General features: G+C 44.2%; 1 protein-coding gene across 1 annotated transcript in view; it reads right to left on the bottom strand.

Annotated features, from left to right (window-relative positions):
• LPP (LIM domain containing preferred translocation partner in lipoma) overlaps window positions 1-25,218 on the bottom strand; it is a 222,415-nt gene that overhangs the window by 109,260 nt on the left and 87,937 nt on the right. Inside the window, exon 5 of the mRNA XM_032193775.1 lies at window positions 8,225-8,893. Coding sequence (XP_032049666.1) covers window positions 8,225-8,893 — 669 coding nt within the window. The remainder of the gene's footprint in view (window positions 1-8,224; window positions 8,894-25,218) is intronic.

Genomic DNA, 25,218 nt, shown 5'->3' on the forward strand with positions numbered 1-25,218 from the left:
AGGGTAAAATACAGCCTAACTAGGAAATAACGGGATGAAAATGATTATGTCTAATTTGCTCTATTACAGCCCAGGTGTGGTTCCATTTTCCTGATGACTAAAGTAATCCTAATGTGTCAGTCTAAGTTACTGCCAATTCATTTGAGGAAATTTTGTTTGTTTAGAAAAAGCTTTAATCGGGGTGGGGGGGGGAACGATTCTGACAGTAATAATAATTCATCTGTCTGTGCTGGTGCTAAACCACACGGTGGAAAATCCTTGCTAATGCTAGATTGATCACCTAACACACAGCAGCTCCGCTCTTCTAATTTGTTTCATGTTGCTGACTTCAGACAGCACATTTCACTCTGGACTATTTTGAGGATCCATGCAAAACTGAGTAACTGCCCTATTAGTGTGAAGGCATATGAATAGTATTCTGCAACAAGCAAAGCAGAGTTCGTCTGGTATTTTTTCAAGCAGAGAATACACAGTGTTTGGAACAAACAAAAAATGCGATTGGAAAGTTTAGAGCCCTTAAATTAATTCCCTGGACAAAAAGTTGAGGCACCATATTCATAACATCACGTTATGTAACTTGCACTGGAGCCAGGCAGCTACTAAGTGAAATAGTATGAGTTATAAAAGCAAAATATTATTGTGAAAACAATTTTACAACTTTATAATTCACTATTATTTTCATTTAAGAACAAAACTGTCAGTATAATTGCAAATTCTGTTTGCCTTGCAGCAGTTCTTTCAGCTGGTGATAGGAAACCTTTTTTTTTTTTTTCCCCCAAAGGATGATATTTCACTTAATATATTGCATTTCTTTACATTTATCCAGAGGTAAATCTAAACTGGAAGCCCATTATTTGGGTATCTAAGGAAGTTTTATATCAGAACATTTACGATCGGTAAACGTAACCATATATTACCAATTATTTCTTACCATTACTCTTGGAGGAAGAAATACTATATCAGCATCCAGTATAGACAATTCTCTACTCTTTATAACTGAGCATCTATTTTAAGGGACATCCCACATGACGTGCATTTCTCCCTCTGCACCATGACCATTTTCTACCTTGCCTGCTCGCAGAAGGACGAGGCCCAAGAGCCTAGCTGTGGACAACCACGGCTATCAATGGAGCAATGAATAATCTTTTGAATTGTGCACAGCTCCCTGCACAAGGTTGGTGCTTTGGTAACAAGCCATTGCTATGATAATGTGTGCACATTCCATTAAGAACCGGATTAAGACCACAAACATGTTTCACAGAATTCAGTGGGAAAATCACCCCAGTATGAGCGATCCGCTCTGAATGACACAACCAAAACATCACATTAGCCAAAGCAGCACTATGAACTGGGCAGTTCCTTGCCAAAACACTGGTATTACCACTAGCTTGCAAGCTGATTTTCAAACCAATGGAGCCAGAGCCCTTCTCGCCTCAAGCAGAAGAGCCATCCAATGACACTGAGATGCTCCATGCCTACTCTTTGTCCCCAGCTCTTCTACTGGTTTATCGCCTAAGCCTGGGCAAGTTACCTTTCTCATTCATGTCCTAACTTCATGTCCTAGCAATCAACTTGACAGCAGAGATTATTTGATAGATGCACAAGATCACCATGTGCTTCGGTACCTTGGCTTTGGAAGAATTACAATGTAGTTGGACTCGATTGTATTTTAAAACAGGAAGACTCAGCCCCTCCAATAATCAGCATCACCATCACATGCAACAGCCAGAGTATGCCTGCGAATTACTTAAGTAGTACTCACTTGTATGGGTGCTGCTTTTCGAACTGAAAACTGTAAACTGATAGCTCAAATCCAACTGTCCTTGCCTCATCATGCCTCAGACCATGCCATCCACCAGAGATCCAAGCTCAGATAGCCCCATGGTTCGATCACCACTGCCTGCAAACCAGACAGCCTCCCCATTAGAGGTTTCTTCTCATCCATAGGTAAATATATGCTGACCATATTTTATGTCCACAGATACAAAATCCTTACCCACTAGACTGTAACACAACCTGACAGCATCTGCCAATGTAGACACTTGGTTATCAAGAGTTAAACAGCACACAAACAGAGGCCTTAATTAACTTCAGGGTTGCCCCATTCCTTATCATGTATGGAGGCATTGTCCTCGGCTTATTTTAAGAAGGAGCAAGAAAGAACATCCACGTATTACACCAAAAGCCTCTTTCTCAGTTATTCCTCTTTTATTACTAACCCAGTGTGGCTAAATAAAGGCTGAAACTGAAAAACCTGCATCCCGAAGCTGTAAATTTAAGTTGGATTCTCAGTATTTGCTGACCTGACTTACTTCTGTAACTACAGGATCCCTGTTATCTTTAACTTCAAGGTAACTGCTTGGCAACTTGTTGTTTCTCTGTGATTCCTAGGAAAGAAATCTGATGAATTCCTCTGTCATCAGCCAGTCCTCCTAATAAAAGCAGTGCTTAAATAATAAAATATAATACAACAAACTAACTGTAAAGTTCTGAAACAAGAGTGGTAAACACATTTTACAGTGAGAATTGGGCTCTTTCAAAAGTTTAAGGTATGAGAGAGAGCGTGCCAGATTCCTGAAGCAAGCTGTTCTGAAAACAACTCTTTGCAACTCTTGACAATACCTTTGCACCTAAAAAATCTGAAGAAACGCACAGAGATTTTGATGTCGAGATTTGTATTATCTCTGATTGGAAAATACCATTCTCAATGCCACAGAGTGCCAACAAGTCCCAACTCTGAGCCTCTCATCACAGTGTTAGACACCACTGCCTTCTTCCCCTCCTCCTCATTTTAACAGAAGCAACAGCATTTAATTTAATCCACCCAGAAGCAATGACAGAGTCAGCAGCTGATATACAGCTAGCGCTGGTTAGAACTCAGAATTACTGTTTTGTGAAGAATGTCAACATTTTGACATTTGTTACTATTCTCAGGGTAGAACTTGCATATTCATTTGGAAATTTTGAAATTGAAATGTCACACTGAAATCACAAATTCAATTCTGAAGTTTGGAATTTCACCTTTTATTTCACTTTACAATATCTTTCCCTTTTAATTCATTCAATTCCAGACTGCCATATTTTAAATAACCATTTTTAATTTTACTATTATTTATTTTAGCATTGTAAAACTATGGGCAATTACTAGCTCACATTGTCAGAAAACTGACTTCAATCACCCTTTTATACTATCTATCTCTGAATCCCATCCAATGGAAATTCTTGATGTGTGACTTTTGACTTGGGTGCAGATGAGAGATTCTGGGGGAGAAGACTCTTGGGGGGAGGCAGGCTGTGCACGCTAAGCTGCCTGCCTCTCTCCACAGCAAAAAGCAAAGCTAAGAAAGACTATATCTGTGTGACAGCAGGAGGAAATCTGGCAGATTGCATTTACTCATCTGCAGAGAACAAAAAATTCCTAGCCACTAGATTAACAGCAAACAGCAAGAGCATTAGTCTCAGTTCAAACGCAAGTGCCGGAGGTATCTATTTTATGTGAGTGATAGCAGACTGTAAAAATTATTAAACCAGTACAAGAGAAGTGCATCAGTCATAGCAAAGGACACTGGTGAGCAGATGTTTCTGAGGCAAAGATGAAACTTCCAAGCGAATGTCTCCATCGCAGGTATTAAATCAGTGGAAAAACTGACAAAAGCTGTGTAAAATGAGAAAACAGCAAGCCGTCACAGTCCTCTTTTGGGTACTGCAAGTTTCATGAGACCGTGTCAATGCTGGTTGCAGCAGGCAGCAAAGAAACACCACCTCCAGCAGTGCGGAAAGGATGCGGTGGTTGAGGTCTGCTAATCACGAGCAGCCACCACCGCCTAAACCATGCCAAAAGCAGGAGCTGCCTCGTTAACTTTACCTCCTGATCTCCTTTTGTCTTTCCATTTTATTTCCACGGTGCTCACCTACAACGATGCACAACCCTGAGAGGCTGTTTGGGGTGGTTGTCCTGCTCCACATGCATGCCACCTGTAAATAAATAAGCGGGGACAAGGGGACTTGGGGCTGGCAGATGATAAGCATATGAGGACTCATGCATTTGTGCCACGGGAGCAGGCATGAACAGACACAGCTACCAAAGGGAAAATTACTGCAAATTTGCAGTAAAAGAGCATGGATTTGGATGCTGTACTAGATCAGAGCTACAAGACACTTTTGTCCTCCTCATATCAGCAGATTGCTCTGAAGAGATCGATGGTTTTGTTGAGATTTCCACCATTCTGGACCAAAACTACAAGCCGTCCTCAGGTGATTTCAGGTGCACCCAGTCTGGAAGCTGAAAATGTGCAGATCCCTTTGGAAGGGAATGTGGTTCCTCAGGACTATAAGTTGATTCAGAAAGAAGAAGGAGAAACCATGGGATCCAAGATCTAGGAAGGACAGACCTCCTGGGTGTCTTCAGCTGCCACCTCTCTTATATACCAGCTGCCAGGTGAGGTCCCTGAAAGTGTGAAGAATTTTCTGTCTCCTGCTCAAATCTTAAAATCTAAGTGCAGAAAAAGGATCCTCAACTGCCAAACTACACACTGTCAAAGCTAAACATTTGGATTGAGGCCCCGGGTGCCCATAGCTCCTGTCATTAGACAAAAATAGCAAAGGTTAGGGCAACAGGGGACTGAGCCTTTGTAGGACTGAAGGAATGAGGCAGAATGAGAGCTACAATGGATGCCAACAAGGTCAACACCCATAGAGTATTTTCGCCTGACCCCTTGGAGATATGTAATAGTATCTCAAAAACACTCAAACATAACCAAAGTGAAAGGACCTAGAGTTATTTGAAGATATGAGAGCGTGACAAGGGTATTTGGTGAGTCAACCAGTTCAGTACAGAAATATTTGATGATAGCTGTGTCGGTCAGTGGTGGTAGTTTCTTCAACTCTATTTTGGCCACAGGGCAAACTGGCAGGAATTCTCCATGTCAGAAACCGGCTTTGCCATTCTTTTCTTCCTACTGTGGACAGACATCTTGGTGCCAAAAATGAACATACCTAATGAGTCACTCTGGTCTTGTGCTCTCTGACCTTTGGGAGGGGGGAAGTTAAGAAAGAGGCTTCAGACTTGGACTTGGTCTGCAAGGACACAGTACCATTGGCAACAGGCATGAAGGCAGCCGGTCATTTCACACGTTTCTGTGATGGTCTTGTGACAACTCCCCTGTTGCTCATGCAGAGATCCCTACTACTTTCAACTACGAAGAGAAAGCTACTGAGATTTTTTGGCCCTGAAGCACATGATGGTTTAAATGAGGACACGCACTCTACTAGTTCATTTCCTAACTAGGACTTGGGCATTAATGCTACATGGAGCGCTACAAAAGACTAAAATGCACAGAGGTTTCACATGCACTGCTCTCACTTCCATAACTGGCCCAAGGACAGAATGCACCAGTTGTGTGTGAGTAAAACTCATTGTTCTCAGCGGGCTTTAAGAGCCCGTACAGATTATTTGCTGTTCCCATACCAATCCAGATTTATTTTGGATCAGCGGCGACTTCAACATGATTAGCACGCAGCAGTAAACATAGAGCCACAGTACTGTCAACCTCTTCGTAGCCAGAATACAAAATATAAAGCATGGTGGGTTTTTTACCCATTAAAAACCCTAAATGAACTGATTGAAAATTTCAACTGTCACAGTGACAGTTCATGGTATGTATTAGAATCAAGGACCATGAATTGCTAGTCTGAGATTGATTTGTTAAGACATCCTTAATATTTTCCACACAAAGTGTGTTCGAAATTCAGAATGCAGTTTTCTGAATACATTTAGGAAGCATTCCATATCTTAAGATGATTCTGTTGCAAGAACAAAAATACCTAAAGGTATTCTTGCATTTTAAGTGACAGGTATCAATGTCTGTTTCTTACCCTTGTCTTCTCAAGTCATTCTCCTTAACTGAAAGGCCTCAAACTAATCTTGAAAAAACAAAACACAACAAAACGCAGAAGCTAGTTTTGTGTATAAAAAATATACTACAATTCATGTTGCAGCCAACAAGTAGAATTATGGTGACAGCTCTCTATCAGAAATCTGGCACTAACTAATAGCCTTTCATTTTCTCCCTTTAAATCAAATCATTCCAGAAGTTGGTTTTATGAATGAGTTAGACTGCAAAGGAAGAGAACGTTTAGCAAAACTGGACAACACTGCTTTGCTGGCAAAGCACACCATGTTTTATTACTGACCATTTCCTGTTAGACTGCAAGATCATCTTCAGTTCTTCACCAATTAAACGGTACACCTTATGAAGCAGCAATCAAGCAGTTTGCCACCAGTATATCAGAGATCAGTTCAAAGGTGAATAGGCAATAATGCCGATATTTAGCAGGCTAAAAGGCAGAGTATATTCTAGAAGAATTTATCACTGAGCGGATCGTGGTCTGTTTTGCTGGAGAACTGAAATCGTTTTTATATAGATACATATAAAATATTTCTATATGTGTATTTGCAAACGCCACGTGCACACATACAAACACATATGTAAATATATATAAATACATATTTATGCATACGTGAAACCCCAAACTTGAGCTAAATTAAATTGTCCCTCCAGCTTTGTAATGCAAATGAGACTAACAGGCTTGTGCTGTTTGTGGTTCGAGATGATTTGCGTTTCCATAGAGATGCTGACTGAATTAAAGTTTTTAATTTTTTTTTATATATAGGCCTACTTGTATCTTTAAAAGTCTAAATATGTATCTGCTGTACCTCAGCATTTCCTCAGTGACTCCACACCAATTTCCACCAGTTAAGGCTATGTGCAAATTTTGAACCCTTCGCTACTTTCCAATCTAAGCCCTGTACCAGGCACCTGCAGAGCTGAGTTTATTGCTTCTCTCCTCACTCCTAGCTTCTTGGTAAGGAAAGGGGGAAAAAAAGGAAAAAGAAAAAGCAGTTTATTAACTGCTAGCAGATCATATTCCAAGGAGTTATTTATTTATTGCCCTCTGTATACTGCTCAAGAAACATCTTTGCCGTCAAAAGTTCCCACTGTCAGAAAATCTGGAATTCAGGGAAAAACAGACTGTGCGCTTCTAGTGGGGGAAATGCCAAAGGACAGACTTTTTCTTATGTGTCAGAAGCTTTTTACCCTTTCTCTTTGAGCAGTCACAGGCTGGAGAGCAGGGACGTGCTGAGACGAGCCAGGGTAGCCCTGGCCAGCGATGGGTTCACCACCTCCCTGCCTGGGCATGGCTGTGCTCGCCCCTCAGTGGAACTTAAGCCCGTCTTATACAAGGATCGCACAAAGCTCAAGTCCCCACATGCCCCCGGAGCCACATTAGAGATGGCCGCCAGCAAAAGTGACAAGGGTCGGCCAGGGTTGAAATTTGGGCAGGGAAACCAAGCAGATCAGTTTAACTTTCTGTTTCCAATCGGCTTTGCTTTATGAGGCCCGGGCACAGGCTAAAGTGGCTGGATGCCACTCGCCCTGCCACCACCTGAGAGGAAAATCAGAGAGCCCACAGCACTGTGTGGGAACTCATTTCCATGTGGTTTCAGCAATATGTGATTTTTAAACAGCGACACACAAGAGGTCAACCTCCGGAATCGCTCTGAACCACAATCAAAAACAGTGTCTTTTGTACCTCCCATCTGCGTAAGAAGAGGAACTATTTCTCTGGTGAACCAACGATGTCCATAAGCACCCATAAGACGAGATGTTGACACCCAACCTCTCGTTTGATCCTGGGAGAGCCCGGAAGGGAAGTCTATGGCACTAACGCCATACAGACGTATTGCCGACGAGCTTATCGTGTAGGGGCATGTTGCAGGGACGTAGCTCCCTCCCGCCCCGCGGGGTGAGCTCCTGCAACTAAGGCTGAGCCTCTGCACGCAAGGCTGCCCTACCCTCCCATGCTGACGCAAGTGCTAAGCCCCCAGAAGCCTATTTTTGAACCAGAACAGAGTTCCCTGTTTCCAGCTTTTTGGAAGCCCCATGGAGGGAGACTACTGTCTGTATTCCTCCTTATTTTCCTCCCTTTGACATGGGGTGTGGAGACAAGGGGCAGAAAAGGCAAGAAGCTGAGCCCCTGCTGACCGAGATAATGTGCCTGCAGCCCTGACCTCCTGGGAAGAGGAGCCTGAGCTGTGGCCACCCTACTGCTCAGGGCACATGGGTGCAGGCAGAGCCATTTAAACCTACATGCTGCCTTTGTGGAAGGGTCCCAGAGCCCTCTGCACTCCCCCACTGAAGCCTGTGAGCGCTGCATCTCTTACCTTTTGCTGCAGCGGCTGCGGGGCCATCCCTGGGTCGGTGATGTAGGTCTTCTTCGTACCGGGCGGCTGGTACAGCCCTGGAGGAGCTTGACCCACGGTGTTACTAGCAGGATACGCTGGCTCGACCTTCCATGTGCTCTGCGGCATGTAGGGCGCTTCGGAGCCGTTCCTCCCCCCGTACCCACCGTAGTACGGGTCCTGGTACCGGCCCTGCTGCGGCGCGTAGCCATAGCTGGGCTCCGAGGGCCGGGCTGGCGGCGGGGCGTACCCATAGTCGGGCCCACGGGGCTGCGGCGAGCCGTACTGCGGGGCGCCGGGCGGGCGGGACGGCGGGGCCGAGTAGGGCTGGCCGGGCCCCACGCTGCCGTAGTGTGAGGGCTGAGGGCCGGGAGGCTGGTAGTGAGGGCTGGGCTGCGCCGTCCTCACCTGCACGTTGAAGGTCGGGCGGCTGGGCGTGGAGGCCGTGGCGTAGGAGGCCGGGACCGGCTGCGGCTTCAGGGTGCCGATAGGAGTGACCGGGATGGGAGCCGGCTGGCCCGGGCCCTTGGCGGTGGATTTCTTGGTGGCGGTGAGGGGAGGCTGGTTGGGAATGATCATCCGCTTGTGGCCGGTGACAGGGGTGGACACGGACGGGGCGGTGGCAGCAGAGCTGCTGGTGGTCCCGGAGCCCTAGGAACGAACAGAGAGAGCGGCGGCGTCAGCAGGAGGGGCCGCTCGGGCATTGGGTTGTGCGCGGAAGGGTTAAGAGGGAACGGGGTTTTGCAGTAACATCTGCACAGCAACTCAAACTGCTTAGGAAAGCAGGAATGTACCTGAGACCACACATTATAAAATGGTAATAGCAACCTTTTCCAGCTCTGACAGAACAGGGACAGCGCTGCTGCAGCCGAGCAGAACTGCCACGCACGGTGTTTCGTCTCTCCTTGGGGTTTTCTCCTCTGCCTCAAAACAAGCAAACAAACTCAAAGGCGATAAATGTGAGGGGAAAAAAAGGGGACTCACTGGAGAATAATTAGGGGGGAGACTCATGTTCCTGTGAAAATGAGAGCACTCAGAAAAAGAAGGAAAATGCAAGTAGAGTCTCTGTGGAGATGTGAAATTCCTTGGGTCCCCAGAGTGCTTGGAGGGTACTGCCCCCAATATGAGACCATCTTTGATACAACACAGGAGGCAGCAAAATGGGATGGCACAAAAGCAGCTCCCAAGCCGTAAGAATAAGCTTGGACCAAAGCAAGACACAGAAGTGTCCCTGCTCCTGGCTGTGCTCCTAAGCACTGCAAGTCTGGAGTGACCCCAGCAAAGGCAAATGCTACACACGGCACATGAAAGGGCAGAAAGCAAGCCAAGATTCCCAAGAGCTTCAGAAGTCAGCTCCTGCAATGGCAGCCCTGTAACCCTGCACCGGCACCTGGGCACAGCAGCGCTCGGGCAGCCAGGCATTCGGTTCACAGCAAGCACCGCCACTTCCTGGGATTTGGCGACCGAATGAAGATTTAGTGAAGCAGTGACACTGTCCTAATGGGTATCTTACATCTTTCTGTCTAATGTACTTGTTTCTCGTTCTTAAAATTCTTGTTTAACTCTCATGTCACAATACACCGGTGTAAAAAGACAGCTTTGTTAAAGAGCTCACAACATGAAATGGTTTCTGAAGACTACTGAAGATCACCATTAAGCTGAAGATCACCAGTACTGAAGATCTCCAACTCTGGAGCTCAGGGTTAGGTAAAATTTCATGCCTCTCTTTATTTTCCTTTATTCAAAAAGGACACTTGAATTCCATGCCTTCTGTACAGAGAGGGAACACACGCAGTTTGACAGCATTTCTTTGCTGTTGCCCTTAGCAAGATGGCTCTGTCTCATCCAACCTTCCTGCACTGGGCTTGATCTCACCCCGATCCCCTCAATAACCTCTCAATTCTCAGCATCCCAAAGTCAGACAAGCTGAGCTCTCACCACAGGCTGTGTTCAAGCTATGACATACACCTTTTTCCTTAAATGCTCAGTCTTGTGCTTGTCCCCAGGCACTGCTGCTCTGTGCAGGCTCCCTGCCTGCATGTGCTGCCTCACCACGCTCTTGCTGGCACTGCTGGGCAGGGGAGAGGGCACTGGGGGCTCAGCAGGAGCACCCCGCGCATCCCTACCCGGGCCAGAGAAATCCTCTGCCTGGTCAGCAGGTGGCGGCAATAAATTGCTGCCAAATCAACCCAGGTCAGTGGCTGGAGAGGAACTTCAACCACCCATTTACTTCCCTGAGCCTCCGAGGGTACCAAACTCACCATCCGTGCTAAGGTGGGAGAAAGGCAGGCCCACCACCACCATGTGGCAACCACCACACACGAAGGGAGGTAAGAGCAAGCCACCCAACTTCTCTTTCACAGCCCACAACCATGTCTACGTGGGATAAGGAAGCTCAACTACACGACTGGGAGCTCTTCACTGGTGACAGGTGCAAAGACATTTTTGCTGATGCACTGGAAAAGAACTTACTTCTGCAATCACACCTTCAGGGCAAACCTCCCACAAGGAATCACTATAAATGAGCAAAACAACAGGAAAATAAGAGCATCAATCTAGTTTTAGAGGTGTAAAAGGTGTGAATGCAGAGGTGGGGAAAAACAATGCAGCAAACTTCTGCTGGAGAAAAAACATCTCAATGTATTCAAACCCTGACCTCGTAAACAGATCCATGACAAAGCATAGACAGACTGAAGAGATTTTGAAAGTGAGAAGAACGAAGAGATTTTGCTGAAATGCAAAGACAGAGACAAGTTAAGGGTCTGTAGCCCTCTACTAATATCGCCTGAATCTTCTATTTCTGAAATACCTGATAAGGAGCAGGCATTCCTCCATCCCTGCCTCCAGAGCACAACTGTGCTCAGTGCTAGCACGAAAATTTGCTTCCTGTTGGAATTATTCTCCCATGTCAGCCTGGCGTTTATGTCCAGGAGTGCTAGAAACTTTCCCATTTCCTCACCTATTTCATTCTTGTAAATGACAGTAGTTTGTCCACTTACTGTAATGGGATGAAAGGTCCACAATGCGGCACTGTGTAATTACCACCAGAAAAGCATTTTTTTCCCATGTGAACAGGCAGAAGGTAGATAATGTTTTAATGACAATGGCACATCAGCGGGGAGGGGGAAAGCTCAAAACAAAACAACATCAACGAGCCCTTATTCATCACATTTTATGTTTCTGAATGCGGACTCTGGAAGCAAATGATGACAGACTGCCAGTAAAGCTCTTGCAATCGAAGCCTGTCCCACCCCAAGAATCCCGGGGGATTTTGATCTTATAGATAAGCATCCACTTAACACATTTCCTGTATTGGTGCCAGTCTCCTGCCAGGACTGGAATACACCTTAACAATGAATGATAACCTCTTCCTCCAAGATAACCCTCGCTGCCTGCTCTCTGGCACTCTGAAAGGCTCTGAGCAGCTCCCCCGTTTGACGCCACAAAAGGGATGCACTCAGTCTCCCCTCCTGCACCAGGACCCAAGTGAAGGAAAGGTGGCAAACCATGGCACCAGGGCCACAGACCCAGCTCTGCCATCAGCTTCGGAGCAAAGGGTCGAGCTAACAAGTGCCGGCTGCATTGTGGCATTCAAACCACAGCCTGCCTTGAGGAGGAGGAAGTTTGCATCAGTAGGAGTCCCCAGAGGCACCCTGCGTGACTCATTCTGAATTCCTCTGAGGGTGCTGGGCAAGTGTGTGATGAAAGCTGGGCTTGAGTGGGAGGAGGAGGGTGTAACACTAGTTAACATGGTGTAGTAGAGATATGGGACAAGTTGGAGGGAATTTAACACTACTGGAGCATTAACGATTTATGGGGACGCAAAGAGGAGCTTTGGCTGTAGATCCTGAGCAAGGGCACAGGTGAGGCAGCACCATAAATCCTCTGCCCTTTTGCTTGGGAGAGAAGGGTGGCTACAGTCCAGGCTTCTGTGTACCCTGCCGCAGACTCAAATATCACCCCCAGCATAAACCTCTATCATTAGTGGATTAAGAAAAGACGCTATACATGCACATGAACTATGGACAAGATTCCTGCTCTGAGGACAGGCATGTGCAGAAGAATGAGAAAATGACACTCCGATACCGTGGAGAAGAGTGATTTCAACAGATGTCTGTTAGGCACTAGGAGGATAGGAGAGATGGATGGGGCTATAAAGATGTCGGGTAGATGAAGAGGGAGTACCGAACAGAAAGCTGGAAAGGACTACCTATATCACTGGGTACAGTCCCAGCAAAACAGATGACTGTCACAAATGTTTCATCCAAACGAGTCCACGGAACATCTAGTAGCGCAATGAAGTAGGCTCATCCAAAAGCACATCGAAATGACAGCCCAGAAGCACGAAAACAAGTAGAAATAGGAGTTAGAAAAAGGATGAAGACAAAGAGTGGCTTCATAGGATTTCAGGCATCCCTTCCTCCAGCAGCTCCTGGACAGCTCATTTCAAAACCGTACTGCATTTGCAAGTGACTATCGCAGCCAAACACGCTCTCTGACATCCTCTAAAGGCTGTTTTCAAAGGAAGACAGGCTTTCCTCTGCTCGCCATGCACTAGATGAAACTGTCTGACACACTTCGCAAGTGCAAATTAGAACCACGCTACTTACCATCAACCCCTTCTTGCAAATTCATATTTGCAAAGAGAGAGTAAACTAGAAACCCCAGGTGCTGATAAGGCAGAGTTGTTAAGAGAAACTAGAGTAGGAAGGAGTTAAATTCAGAACCTCAACTACCACAAACATTATAATACAAAATCTTTTTTTTAATGGGGAAAGCACAAGAGCCTTGTTTAAACACAGATGGAAGTACCTAAATGTACTGCCTCTTCTACAAATGAATTATCCAGCAGTTCAAATAAAGGTGAACTAATACTGACAAAATCAAACAGAACTCAATGAATGTGGGAGGAAAAAAACCCCAAAACACTTCTCCTAAATAAAGCTACCATGCGCAACTGTGAGGGGAATCATTCTGTTTGGTAACTCCTGTCATGTCTACTGAAATGCAGTGAAAGTTTATAAACATTTGCAGGAGTTTCTTGCACCAACCACCGTGTGAGAAGGCTGTGCCGTTATCACAAATCCGTGCGTTTCTACGGGTCTGACTGTCAAAGCTGGAGATCTGGATTCAAAGCTACCCTGGTGGGGAAACCCAAAGTTCGGAATATCTGTGCGATTCTTCATTCTGTAGAAATTATTTACATAGATCTTACATTAAATTCAGCGTACACCTACAACAAAGTCATTAAATAGGTACTAGAGATGAAATCTGTTCTACAAGAAATAGTCTGTAATTCTATACCATTTGCCAGGGTTAAATCCTAAGAAGAGTACAAAGTAACTGTAGTGTACAGCTGGAGCATGGTTCTATATGATCAGCTGGAAGCCTGATGAAAAGGACTCGATTCTCCTTTTATTTTGTGTATTTGTAGAGTATTTTCTATAGAATCCCTTCAGTTATTCAGTTTCAGAGACTGGATCAAAAATGCCTACACAAAGTTTATCACGTTCTATTCAATTCTCCAGACATTTTTCATAAAGGTACAGTTGAATAGCTCTAGCCCTTTAGCTGTCAAATTATCACATATAAAGATACATTACTCCAGCTCAGTGGTTTTCAACCTTTATGCTCTGCAGCCCCCAAATGTTTTTCAGGAGAGACAAGTTCCTTTACGGAGAGAGTTAATCTACTGACAAAAAACATGTTATTTTTTTTTTAAGTTACCTTTCACAGAATTCTTCTTAGTTACCTTAGGAGTGATGCAAGGACCCCCAGGGTTTCCAGAGCACAGGCTGCGAACCACTGCTCTAGCTGGGGCTGTCTTTTTTGAGTATTTCAGTCACATTTACTCCGGGAGAGGAATGAAACAACCCTCGAAAGGCAAAGACCTGGCAACTACTGGTGGTCTGAACGCAGGACGCAGCGTTCCCAGGAGGCTGCCGGCTGCCAATGCCCGTGCAGCACCTCTCTTCCTAACCCAGCTGCTCTTCTGCATGGTCCATGAGCACAAGCGGGACCGAAACGTGGGGCCAGCTCGGGCAGGCACCAGGACCAGCTGCAGTCTTCTCAGTGGGGCTTGGTGGCAGCAGTGGTTGGAGGCCTGTGTGTGGCAAAGCCAGCGAAGGGTGGAAAATTAACTTGGCTTCTCCTGACACCATGGGTTGGCGTTCACCTCGGCTAGATGAGGTGCTTAAAGCTGTGAGATCGGTGAAGAAATGCATCTCCACGGGGCCATTTATCCCACTCTAATATTGAAGCTTAAAAAGGGGAGATGAATCATCCACTGGGGGAATCTACTTCTCTCCTCCGACTGTAGAAGAAGCACGAAAACAGCCAAGACAAGTCGCTGAATATTTAGACAGCACAAGTTAGTTGAGACAAATCCCACAATAAGCAGGTAATTTTGACGTGACTGTTAGAAACAGAGATACCTTTCCCCGGCATTAAGTGTGCTGCCACTCAAGCTCAGCTGGTGCTTTGCACCGAGGGGGTTTTGGAGTGCCGATGAGCCAGGACCCTGCCATGCCTGCAAGACCAAGAGGCTGGGCAGCGAAGGCATTTCCAGCAAACAAAGGGGGTGATGGGGGTGGGCTGCACTTTTCCACCTACATGCTGCACAGCGGCTCCCACTGGAACTGGAGCTGCTGCCTTGCCATGAGAAGCATTTGGGCTGTGCCTTCTTCCTGCCTGTGGCAGCAGAGCCCAGCTCCCTCTCAACGTGGGAAGGAGAGCCCCAGGGAAACATTAAATACCCTGCTTTGAAACCTGGGCCTTTAGGTACCTGAAAACGTGAACAGGCATTTTATGGGGTTTCCTGGTGTGCAGACACATCTAACACCTGCTGACTTCAAATTCTGTATTTGAACAAGCAGCTTTGCTAGTAATAATGTATGCTCAGGTTCCCCTCAGCATATCCTCTTTTTCTGTCTGAAATACCATCTGGGTGAAAAAGAGAAATCTGGCCTTTTAGTTGGGACTTGCAGATACTTAGCATTCTGGTAGAGCTCTAGCTGGGTTGCTGAATGTCCAGAGATCGTGGGCAGATGCACTGCCCCCATGCAGCATATCCGATGCATTTGCAGTAGCAAGGATTTTCTGGCCTTCTTTGTAATGTCCAAATAGGAGACCGAGCACACTGAGGACACGTCGGTCCCCTGTGCACTGATGCTATGCCTCGGTTGCTAGCACAGGTGTCTTTAGGTGTCAAAACGTCCTTAGAATCTCATCCAAAATTTTGAAGTCTGGTCCAAAACCATAAAAACCTCAGCCAAAACACGGTTATAATCGGATGAAGCTTTTCTTTTCAGTTTCATCATTCTCTCATTTCCAGTTTACAGCTGCCATGTGAGCATCACAGAGGCATGGGCTGTGCATGATCAGCAGCCACACTCGCACTTCCCAGCAGTGTTTATATGGGATTCAGCTTGTTGGCTTGACTACCAGAAGCTATCAAGGTATTCGAACAGATTGCTCCTAGGCATTACACCAAAAGAAAAAGAGGAGAAATCTAATAAAGTGTTCATCTCTGGTTCTCAAATGAAGAGAATACCTTACAGATGCCATAAAGTGTTACAAGAACACAACTGCTTCTGAGCTTTGATCTGTTTTTCAGCTGCTACCAAGGGTGGAAAAGGAGTCAACATAATTGTTAATGTTTCTGTTCACAACCTCTTTTGCACTCCTTGTGACAGCCCAACACAAGGGAGAAGAGGGTGCACAAAAGAAAAGGTGATAACAAGTTGACCTCCAATATTTTATCATGGAAAAAAGACTTTCACAACAGATGTGTGCAGTTACAAACACCTTGGTTCAGCTTTCAGTATGGGTGTCAAGTTTTCTAGGCAAGCTGGGTTTCCACTTCCCAACACTCCATTAATTCCACAGAGCCTGAGCACATCTGAAAAGTTTGGTCTCCAAAACACAAACGCAATGCCAGGGAGGAATTTTGCTTGTCCTTCTTGGTTTCATATTTACTTTTCTGTTTACCCCAACACTATCACTACAATAACTACTGTGAGACTTTTTATTTGTTTTTCCCTTTCTGATGAGTGATCATCCGGTATTTATGAGAAGGACTACGTGAAAGACCAGCTATAAAGATGTGCAAACAATTGACCTAAATACTTCTAGCTCTGGTAGACAGTCAAGGGCCATAATTTGAGCTTAATTCATTGATAGAGATTGCTAGAATTAAAACTCTCCTATTTAAGCAATTCCTCTTGATCAGTTCAACTGCAGTAGCCACTTCATCTACAAGGACATCTGACATTAGTATGAGAAGTATCATTGTCAGAAAGCTACAGAAGATGTCAGTTGTGAGAAGTTGGATGTTTTCTGAACTAATCTTGGGATATTTCTGTAATTTCCCACCTTCTTGACTAGAATGACAAATTTGTGCCAGTCTGGACCTCAGGAACACGCAACGGCAGCCCCCCACGTGGGCTGAATCTCTGGCACATCGACTCAGCAATAAATTATGTAAAGAGCTGCGCACCACAGCCCTTTGGTTACATCAAAATGCAGAACTACTGAATACAATCCCGGAACAGAAGACCACAAAAAGGGTAGAGCGGTACGCTGGGAACACAAGTGCATGGTGTAGAGAAACCAAGCTCCTCAAGGAACACCTTCGCCAAGGTTTAGTCAGGCAGACAGCATCCAAAACATATCCATTAGGCAAGCTGGGCACTTTAACAAGTTGAATGAGTCTCCTTGCTTAACTTAGGTAAGACGTTGCATTGCCTGACAATGGGGAAAGCCCCCGCTCCCCTATAAATAAAAACTTTGGGTGAGCAAGGTATTTTTATGACTTTTGCTATTACTGAGCTAGTGAAGCTTAAAGTATCATAATTACAACATCCACAAACTTAAAAACGTTTTTTCTTCCTTTTATAACTCGCTATTTGTAATGGAAAAGAAGCTCATGTGCATGATAAATATGGGCAGGTTGGAGGGTTATACAGATTATGCAGCTATCCATGGATGTGTATCATGATTCACATAAATGGATCAAAATGGAATAATGGAAGATGCATGAGCGAGGGGAAGGGTTGTGCAGCTGTGAGTGACACAATGAAAAATATTCACAAAATCTTCTGGAGAAGTCTTCTCCAGCTTAGATGGAAAAGTTAGTATTTTCCATTGTGTGTTAAACAACAGATTTAAAAAATAGTCCAGAAACTCTATAAAAGGTTCTCATTTCCTACTAAATTGCAAAGGAGTTTTAGAGTGTTTATAGAGTATGCAAGCTTTCTTCCTTTATTAATTCTAGAGGATATTAAAAGTGTGCATATGCACACATAAAATAATATGAAATACATATGCACTCAGTCTCTACTTGGTTTACTTTGCTTTACTTGTTATTTGTTTACGATTCCATTTAGTTGTTGCATTGCTTGCATTTATGACCTATTTATCTTTTCAAATTCCAAAAGTCTATTAAACCAGATTAAAAAAATTATCCTACCACAGGGCATAAACATTTTCAAATGTTAGTATTGTCTCTATTTCCTGTGAAAACCATGTGTTTTTATTCTTTTCTTCCCCACATTTTAAAGCCTGTGCGAAGAGTAGTACAGAAGAGTAGAAGCATCACTGAACAATTCCGTGTTCGTACAACATCTGCTTTCTTATGGTTCATTTGAGGTCCAGAACCCACCATCATCCGCCAATATTTTTAGTGGGATACAAAAATGATTCAAGTTAGTAACTTGAGTGGTTAGCAGCAGAGAAAAACCATGCAGCCTCACCAAAAAAATAACACTTCAAGAAAAACAAAAACCAAAAAACAAACAAAAAGAAAACACAACACCATAAAAGGCAAGCAGATACGACAGAGGGGTTATTTTTCCTGTTAGGTCCAACGTACACCTTTCCAAAACGCTGACGGGCTCCAACAGGTCAGCTTTAACTGTTTTCCCAGATGGCTCCTTCTGGGAAGTGGAGTGGAACGTTCCCTCATTTATCCGTCTGCTTGGGTTATCACCGCTGCCCGAAATACCTTCGTCTTTTCACAATATCACAGACTCCAACTTACGATGCTGAGAAATATATACGATTGGAAAGGTTTTCTTTCACCCTCTGCAGCTCTTAAAATTATTCTGTACGTATATAAATACATACAGCAAGATGCATGGAATTTATCCATTACAAGTCTATTCAAAACACCAGGGCAATACTGTAACAAGCCAGGAAAGTGAGAGTATTAATTTGTAGCACAGAAAAATACCGTCTGTAACATGGCAATACTCAAGCAAAAAGCAATGCAGACAGTTGGAGAGAATATTTAGAAATTAAGGTGCTAACTCAGAATAATCACCTTCTCCACTATTTTCCTCTCTCAATAGAAAACATAAAATTACTTTAAACATGTGGATAATAAAGTGTTTACTTAAAAAACACGTTGATAAAAGTTTAGAATAAAAATTTAGGACTGGTATTTTCCATACTTAATATCAAAACAATATTACTCTAAAAAGCCCATGTACAGCAGTCTCAAATCCATTGCCTCTGCAGGCTTGGTTCTGTTGCAAATGGCATTATAAATCAATCCGCTTTTCCTAAATATGCCTTGAGGAAACAAAGTCACAAATAGCCATTGTAATTTTTAATATAAAAACACACACACACAGAAAAGAACAGCAAAAAAATCTCTTCCTCATTCTGAAGCAGAACGCAAGAGCTGTGTTTTTCAACAACTCGTATTGCTGAATAGGTTATATGCTTGTTCCAAAAAGGACAACTATTTTTTGAAGCAACTTAATGCCACATACTAGTTTAATACCAGGCTTTCTTGTATGCCACGCTCCTCTCAGCTCAGCAGTTTTAGGAAAAAAAAAAAAAAAAAAAAGTCGTTAAACTTCATCAGTGATATCTAATGAGCCCTATTAAGTTATGATTTATAATTTTCCTCACTTACACTGCTCTTGGATCAAAATAACATCTCGAGACATTTGCTCCATGGCTGCTGATCAGGTTAAGGTTATCGCAGACACAGCTAAGAACCAGAATATTCTTTAAAACCTCGTTCTGCCCGAGTTACATTTTTAAAAAGTGCATTATAAGAAGCCAGATTCTGATCTCAGTGACACTGGTGCCAGCTTAAGCAAGTCAGTTGACTCCAGGAGATTTACTTCAGCACTGTCTGTGGCCAATCAGGATTCGGCCTGCTACTGCCAATGAATTTGGAGGGCTTTTCTCCGCACTGGGAGCACATCGGGGGTTGCTATGCAAACTTAACAAATCTTAAAAATGAACATCTAAGGAGATCTTGGCAAGTCATACCTGAACGAAAGCAAATGAGATTTCTAACCTAGGCTGAGCACAGGCTAAGCAGAGGCCTGGACCGGCCTCCGGCTGCAGCCCCTGCGAGCCCCGGCCTGGCGAGCCGACCCGCGGCACGCTTCGAACCAGGAATTGAAAAGCAGCTTGCTAATTCAAAACAAGCACACATATCCTCCCGCTCTCCTCACTTCTTCCTCGTGGTGGATGTATAAATGTATACTGATGGCTCCTGGGATTTATAGCCTAACCGATTTTGACATTTTTAACTTCAGAATTTGAACCAGTGACTTTCTAGCCCCGGGGCGGGAGTGCTAAATGCTAAAATCTTTGGGACTAGGGAGTATTAATTTAGTCCTTCTGAGCAGCTTGGCTTCAACAATGTTCTAACAAGGGCTCAACGCTATCCAAAATTCAGCAGTGGACGCCCAAAAACTGCAAGGAATTTTGGATCCAAAGTGGAGTTTTGTGGCTTTGGTTCTTGTTTGTCACAGGGCAAACGAAGCTCCAGACCTGAACTCGAGGGGAGCGGGGAGAACTCAGGTCTGGGTCTGAATTTACAGCAAGATGAACTTCACTTCCAGCTTGCGTTGCTTCTTTTTTTGTGGTTCATGACATATTTGTATTTTAAGAAAAAATAAACTATGCACGGAGCAAGCGTCCTGGCATCACAAGTCATCAATAAATCTCTTTTCCATAACAACCCACAAGAATTCACTGCAGGACCCAATTGTTAAAACACAAAGCCATGACACTCTATAAGCTTTCAGAAGCATCATTCTAGCCCTTGTGGACTCTCTGAATTCTCTAAATGAGTCACTGGCCTCTCAACGGAATTGTCAAAACTTAAGTTAAGCCAGGTTAATTCCCTCCCCCCTTTAATTTAGAAGTCCAGCTGCAGCGTGTGGCTTTCCAGTGAAAAGACCTAAACGCAGAGCTCGCTCACCCCGAACAGGAAATCTCACGGGGCCTAAAGCTCGTCTTTTCCTAAAAACTAGATATAAGCCACACTAAAGGGGGAAAATGTGATTTTCAAAGCCTTGTGGGGCATGTGATGTAAAAATCAATATCCTACTTACACAGCTCAAAGCATTTTCTGCTGAAGGCCAAAGGATCACAGCTGAAGCTGTTACGGTTGGGAAGGGGCAGCTGTAAGTGGGGACGGGGGGAGCAGACCCTAACAGAGCAAGGACAAGGGAGAGGCCAAACCCAAGCACTTTCACCAGAGCAAGCAAGGGCTTCTGCTAGGTGGGACACAGTGAGGACATCCCCTCTGCCCTGAGGCTCTTTTTGGTGGAAGGTGATGTGATGGTGGGACAACTGCAGCTCGCAGCACAGCATCCTGCTTGGCTTTAGCTACCTTGCTCGAACTAACGACGGAGTATCAGCTATACAGGACACCCAAAACCAAGGCTTTTGCTGGGCAGGGTCAGCCTGCCAGCAGCTAAGCCCCAGCCACATGTCCCTACCACCAAACTGTCCGTGAGAGTGCATGTGGAGCCATCTCTGACCAGTCTCTGTCTGCTGAGGCCTCACCTATTGAGTCTGCTTTAACATGGAGACGAAGCAGGGCTCCAGCATGTGAGCATCTTCACAAGACGTTTCACGTGTCTCATGCACACAGGGTCCAGTAGAATTTACCAGATGTTATTACTTATTTATTTTTTTTTGTACACAGTTTGCTAGGCTGTCTTTACAAACTTGTCTCTGTCCCACTCTGTGCTGCATCATACTCGGCATAAAGGAATAAACTACCCTGAAAATTGCTCAAGTTTTTGTACCCTCTCCCCCACTGCTGGAAGATCATTTCAAAACACCACTTTGTAGTTTGTTAGAAAAACAAACAAACAAACAAACAAACAAAAAAACACTTAAATTTCCAGGCCAAATATTTCATGTTGTCCTGTTTGTCCTTAGGAACGGGTACAACAACAACAACAGCAATTAGTCACAGAAGATCATTGTGTTGATTTCAATAGCTTATACCAATTTGGTAGGAATTGGTAAAGGCTCCATAACCTTCCAACAGAACTACAATTTTCACCACTGAGGATATTATCACAAGGAGGAAAGGTGTTCCCTCAGCTGTAACTAATTCTTTCCTTAATAATAAAAGAGAAGCCTACCAGCAATTCTTCTGAAAATGGAAAAGATGGAAAAGGAAAAAGAAAAAAAAAAGACAAAAAAGAAGGATGGAGGAGAAGAAAAAAAAGTAGTTTCTACTACTAATGCAGAAAAGAAAAATTTAATTGAGGATTTTGGACTTCATTAAAATAAAAAAGTAGCTTTCAAGACTGCAGAAAAAGTTTAAAGCATGATAAGAACTCAAAAAAAAAAAAAAACAGATGGAAAACTAAGAAGAAACTGAAATTAGTTGTGGGTTGTTGTTTTTTTGTTTATTTTTTAAAGGGAAAATATAAATGATTTTAAACTGATCCCATGATACTTTTAACAGCTGGAATTGATAATGCTGAACTCAGCCATCGTTGTTCTATATTTAGTTTTGTATCTATCAAAGTCCACATGACTTTTCCATGAGACAGACAGATATATAGGGTGATACACAGATAGAAACATAAAAAGAAAAAAGGAAAAATATCATTAGGAAAGGGTACATTTTCTTGTCTGCTCTTTCAGTATGATTTTTTATTTCAATTTCTACCTTATTATTTCCTATAAGTAGAAACAGATTTCTCTCTCTTTCAAAAAATTCTTAAACAGAAAACCTCTTTTGACAGTTTCAGCAGCAGATTAATCACTTTTGCAACCCACAAAAAAAAAAAAAAAAAAGTTTTCTGGAAAGCATAACTGTCTGTAAATGTAAATGACAGAATTACTCTCTCTTATGCTAAGACGCCTACACATTCTCTCACTTCCATGACTCAGCACCAGATAAAAGTATGTGAGATAATAAGCAGTGAATTTTCCTTTAGAACAACAATTAAAATGGTTAAAAAAACAACAAGTCTTGTTCTCTCCCCCCTGTCCCCGCCAAATAAACAGAAACCCCCATGGTGTTAAAGCAAATTCTGCCAACAGATTTCCCTTCCACTGGAGTCACTGGAATCGAGTACAAATATCCCAACTTGAGACTTCAGAGAGGAAAGGGACCAGGCTCAACAGCATCAAAATCAAAACACATGCAAACACGAGAGGCTTTTCTTTTTCTCCAAATGAGCAATAATGGGTCTGTTTCAACAAAGAGGAATTTTATTACTGTTCATCCCCTGCCTCGCTCTAATTTGGTAGACAAATGAGTCGAAATTTTGCTCACCTATAATGAAAATTTCCAGGCACTCTATGGCAATGCACTCATGCCAAAAATCACAGAAACCTGTGGGGAAGGGAGGGGAATTTCAGTGGGACTTTCCCTCCTGCCCTGTGGTCGTCATCTGAGTTGTGCGAGGAGCTCGTCAGGAGCCCAGTTATTTCTCCCGCAGCACGCCGAGGCGGTGGCAGACCCTTCAGACCAACGTGTAACTCTTATTTTGGACCAGTCTCCAAGAAGAAGCCAACCTCAGCTAGGCTCTGATGGTACCTCTGATATAAGCAGCCACGATCTCAATGCAGTAATGCTGGCAGCCGGTTTGCAAATGCTGCTGGCACAGGGACAGCCACCTCCTCCCCACAGGCTCCATCAGCCCCAGCACGCAGGGTGCTGATCAAGAGGAATGATTGTTTATTAAGCAGATATACTTCATAAAAGGGGGACTTCCCAAGCCCCCATACAGCCCGGAGTCCCCCTTGCCCAGGGCTGCACATTTCTGCTATGAGCTTTGACCATCTCGTGAGGAGTGGGGCACCAAGAGCCCACGTCCCTTGGAGGCAGCTCCCTCTGCCAGGACCTGAAAGTCATAGGATTAGTTAAATTATTAAATAAAGCAGAAAAAAAGAGAGCTCATGCCCGTCACCTTCAGAGGAAGCCCCATCCAGGAGAGCCACACCAAGCAGCTCTGCCATCAGGCCTTTGTACTGCTGATGGCTCTTAAATATTTTATTCTAGAAATCGGAAATTAATGGCATTAGCCATTAAAGTTTAAATTTAAAGGAAAGCCCCAGGGTAAGGCTCCTGCAAGGCAGCAACCCCGTTAGGTCCCTAATCTCTGTGCTGTGAGGATTAATGTCCCATACACAGCACACACACACAGGCAGCTTGTGCAACAGCATCGCGGGCCACCGGTGCAGGACATCTCATCAGAGGGATGCTTGGGGCTGAGCCAGAGGCAGAACCTAACCCTTTGGCAGACATTTATTAATAAAGCCCCTCTTCTTTACGTTGGGGTTCCTGGAAATTTGGGGCAGGGTCCCCCAAATGATGAATGCTTCCCATGGAGAGAGACCAGGGCTGGGAGAGGCATGGGGAGCAGGGTCCTGAGCACCCCAGTGCCACCCCAACCCAGTCCACCTTTTCCCCAATCAGCTGTACTCCCAAGGATAAGCCCTGTAAGTTCTAGATGGGGAATTGCAGGCCCCAAAAACCCAGCACTGGCCCGTTGGCATCTGTGTCTCAAAACCGTGAGTTTTATTTCACGAATGACAGATTTCCAAGCCCAAATCCGACTCAAAGCAGGTGTAGCTCCAGTGGTTTCTGTGCAGCCACATCTGCTTACACTCCAGGGCAAATGCCAAACTATTTATTGCTACTTAAAATTTATTGCATTTTTAGTCCTCCATCCCAAAACGGCTTTTGTTCAAAAATTCCTTTTAAATCCTTCTATGCTGACGGGGTAAATCAAACCCGACAATTAAAATTGTGAATTGGTCAGAACCTCACAACTTCCACCTGAGGATCTCCAACCACTTTTGGAGCTTAAAGGCATTTAATCACTCCCATGCCTCTTGCAAAGAGGAAAAAGCAAAAAAGCAAAAAAAAAAAAAAAAAAAAAGCATACTTTTAAATTCTCTTTTTGCAGATAAAAAACTGAAGTACTGGGAGCCCCCAATACCCTGCTAGGAAGCAGCCTGCCCCAAAGACCGCTTATCTAGTAAATCAGAGGCAGGGCTGGGAAGGGAAACCAGGAGTTTCAGCAACTCTCAGTCCTCTTGTTCTCACCACTTCATCAAACAACAGGCGCAGCTATGTGATCATACAGTTGTCAGTGTTTTCCCTCAAGGGGCTGGTCAGAAGATGCTGAAAGCATTTGATCCACATGGTATTAAATGCTAGCACTGAACATTATTGTTCGACGATGAAAATTCAGACATAAATAACTGGCTTGTTTCAAATGAGTAAAAGGATGTCTGTGTTTGCAGGAAACTCACAAGAGGGAGTAAAGAACCAGGGTGTTCCTTTCCTTTTATTATTACCCCCTTTTTTTTTTTCTTTTTTTTTTTTTTTTTTTATTTCTTTCTCGGCGATGTCTGGAAATAAACCATCAGACAGGGGAGCTGCTCCCGGTGCTGCTGTGGCAGATGGCAAGCACGGCTCGAGACGGGGGCTCTGCCTCGGCGGGGCTGCGTGGGGAATTCTGCAGCGGGAGGCAACAAGGCACAATGTGCAGGCTGCCGTCTGCATTCATATAAATCGCTGTCTGTTGCTAGCAGCACAAGTTGTTCTGAAAACAAGAGTCAATCATCTGTAGCCTTATTTCTGTACATTTCCTGCAGGGGTCTCATGAAATAAATGAGAATAAATGTAAGGGCGAGAGTTCCTATTAGGAGCAGCCTCGTCAGCATCACCCAGCCAAGCATTT

The sequence above is a fragment of the Aythya fuligula genome, chromosome 9 (genome assembly GCF_009819795.1).
Source record: "Aythya fuligula isolate bAytFul2 chromosome 9, bAytFul2.pri, whole genome shotgun sequence".
Taxonomy (NCBI): Eukaryota; Metazoa; Chordata; class Aves; order Anseriformes; family Anatidae; genus Aythya; species Aythya fuligula.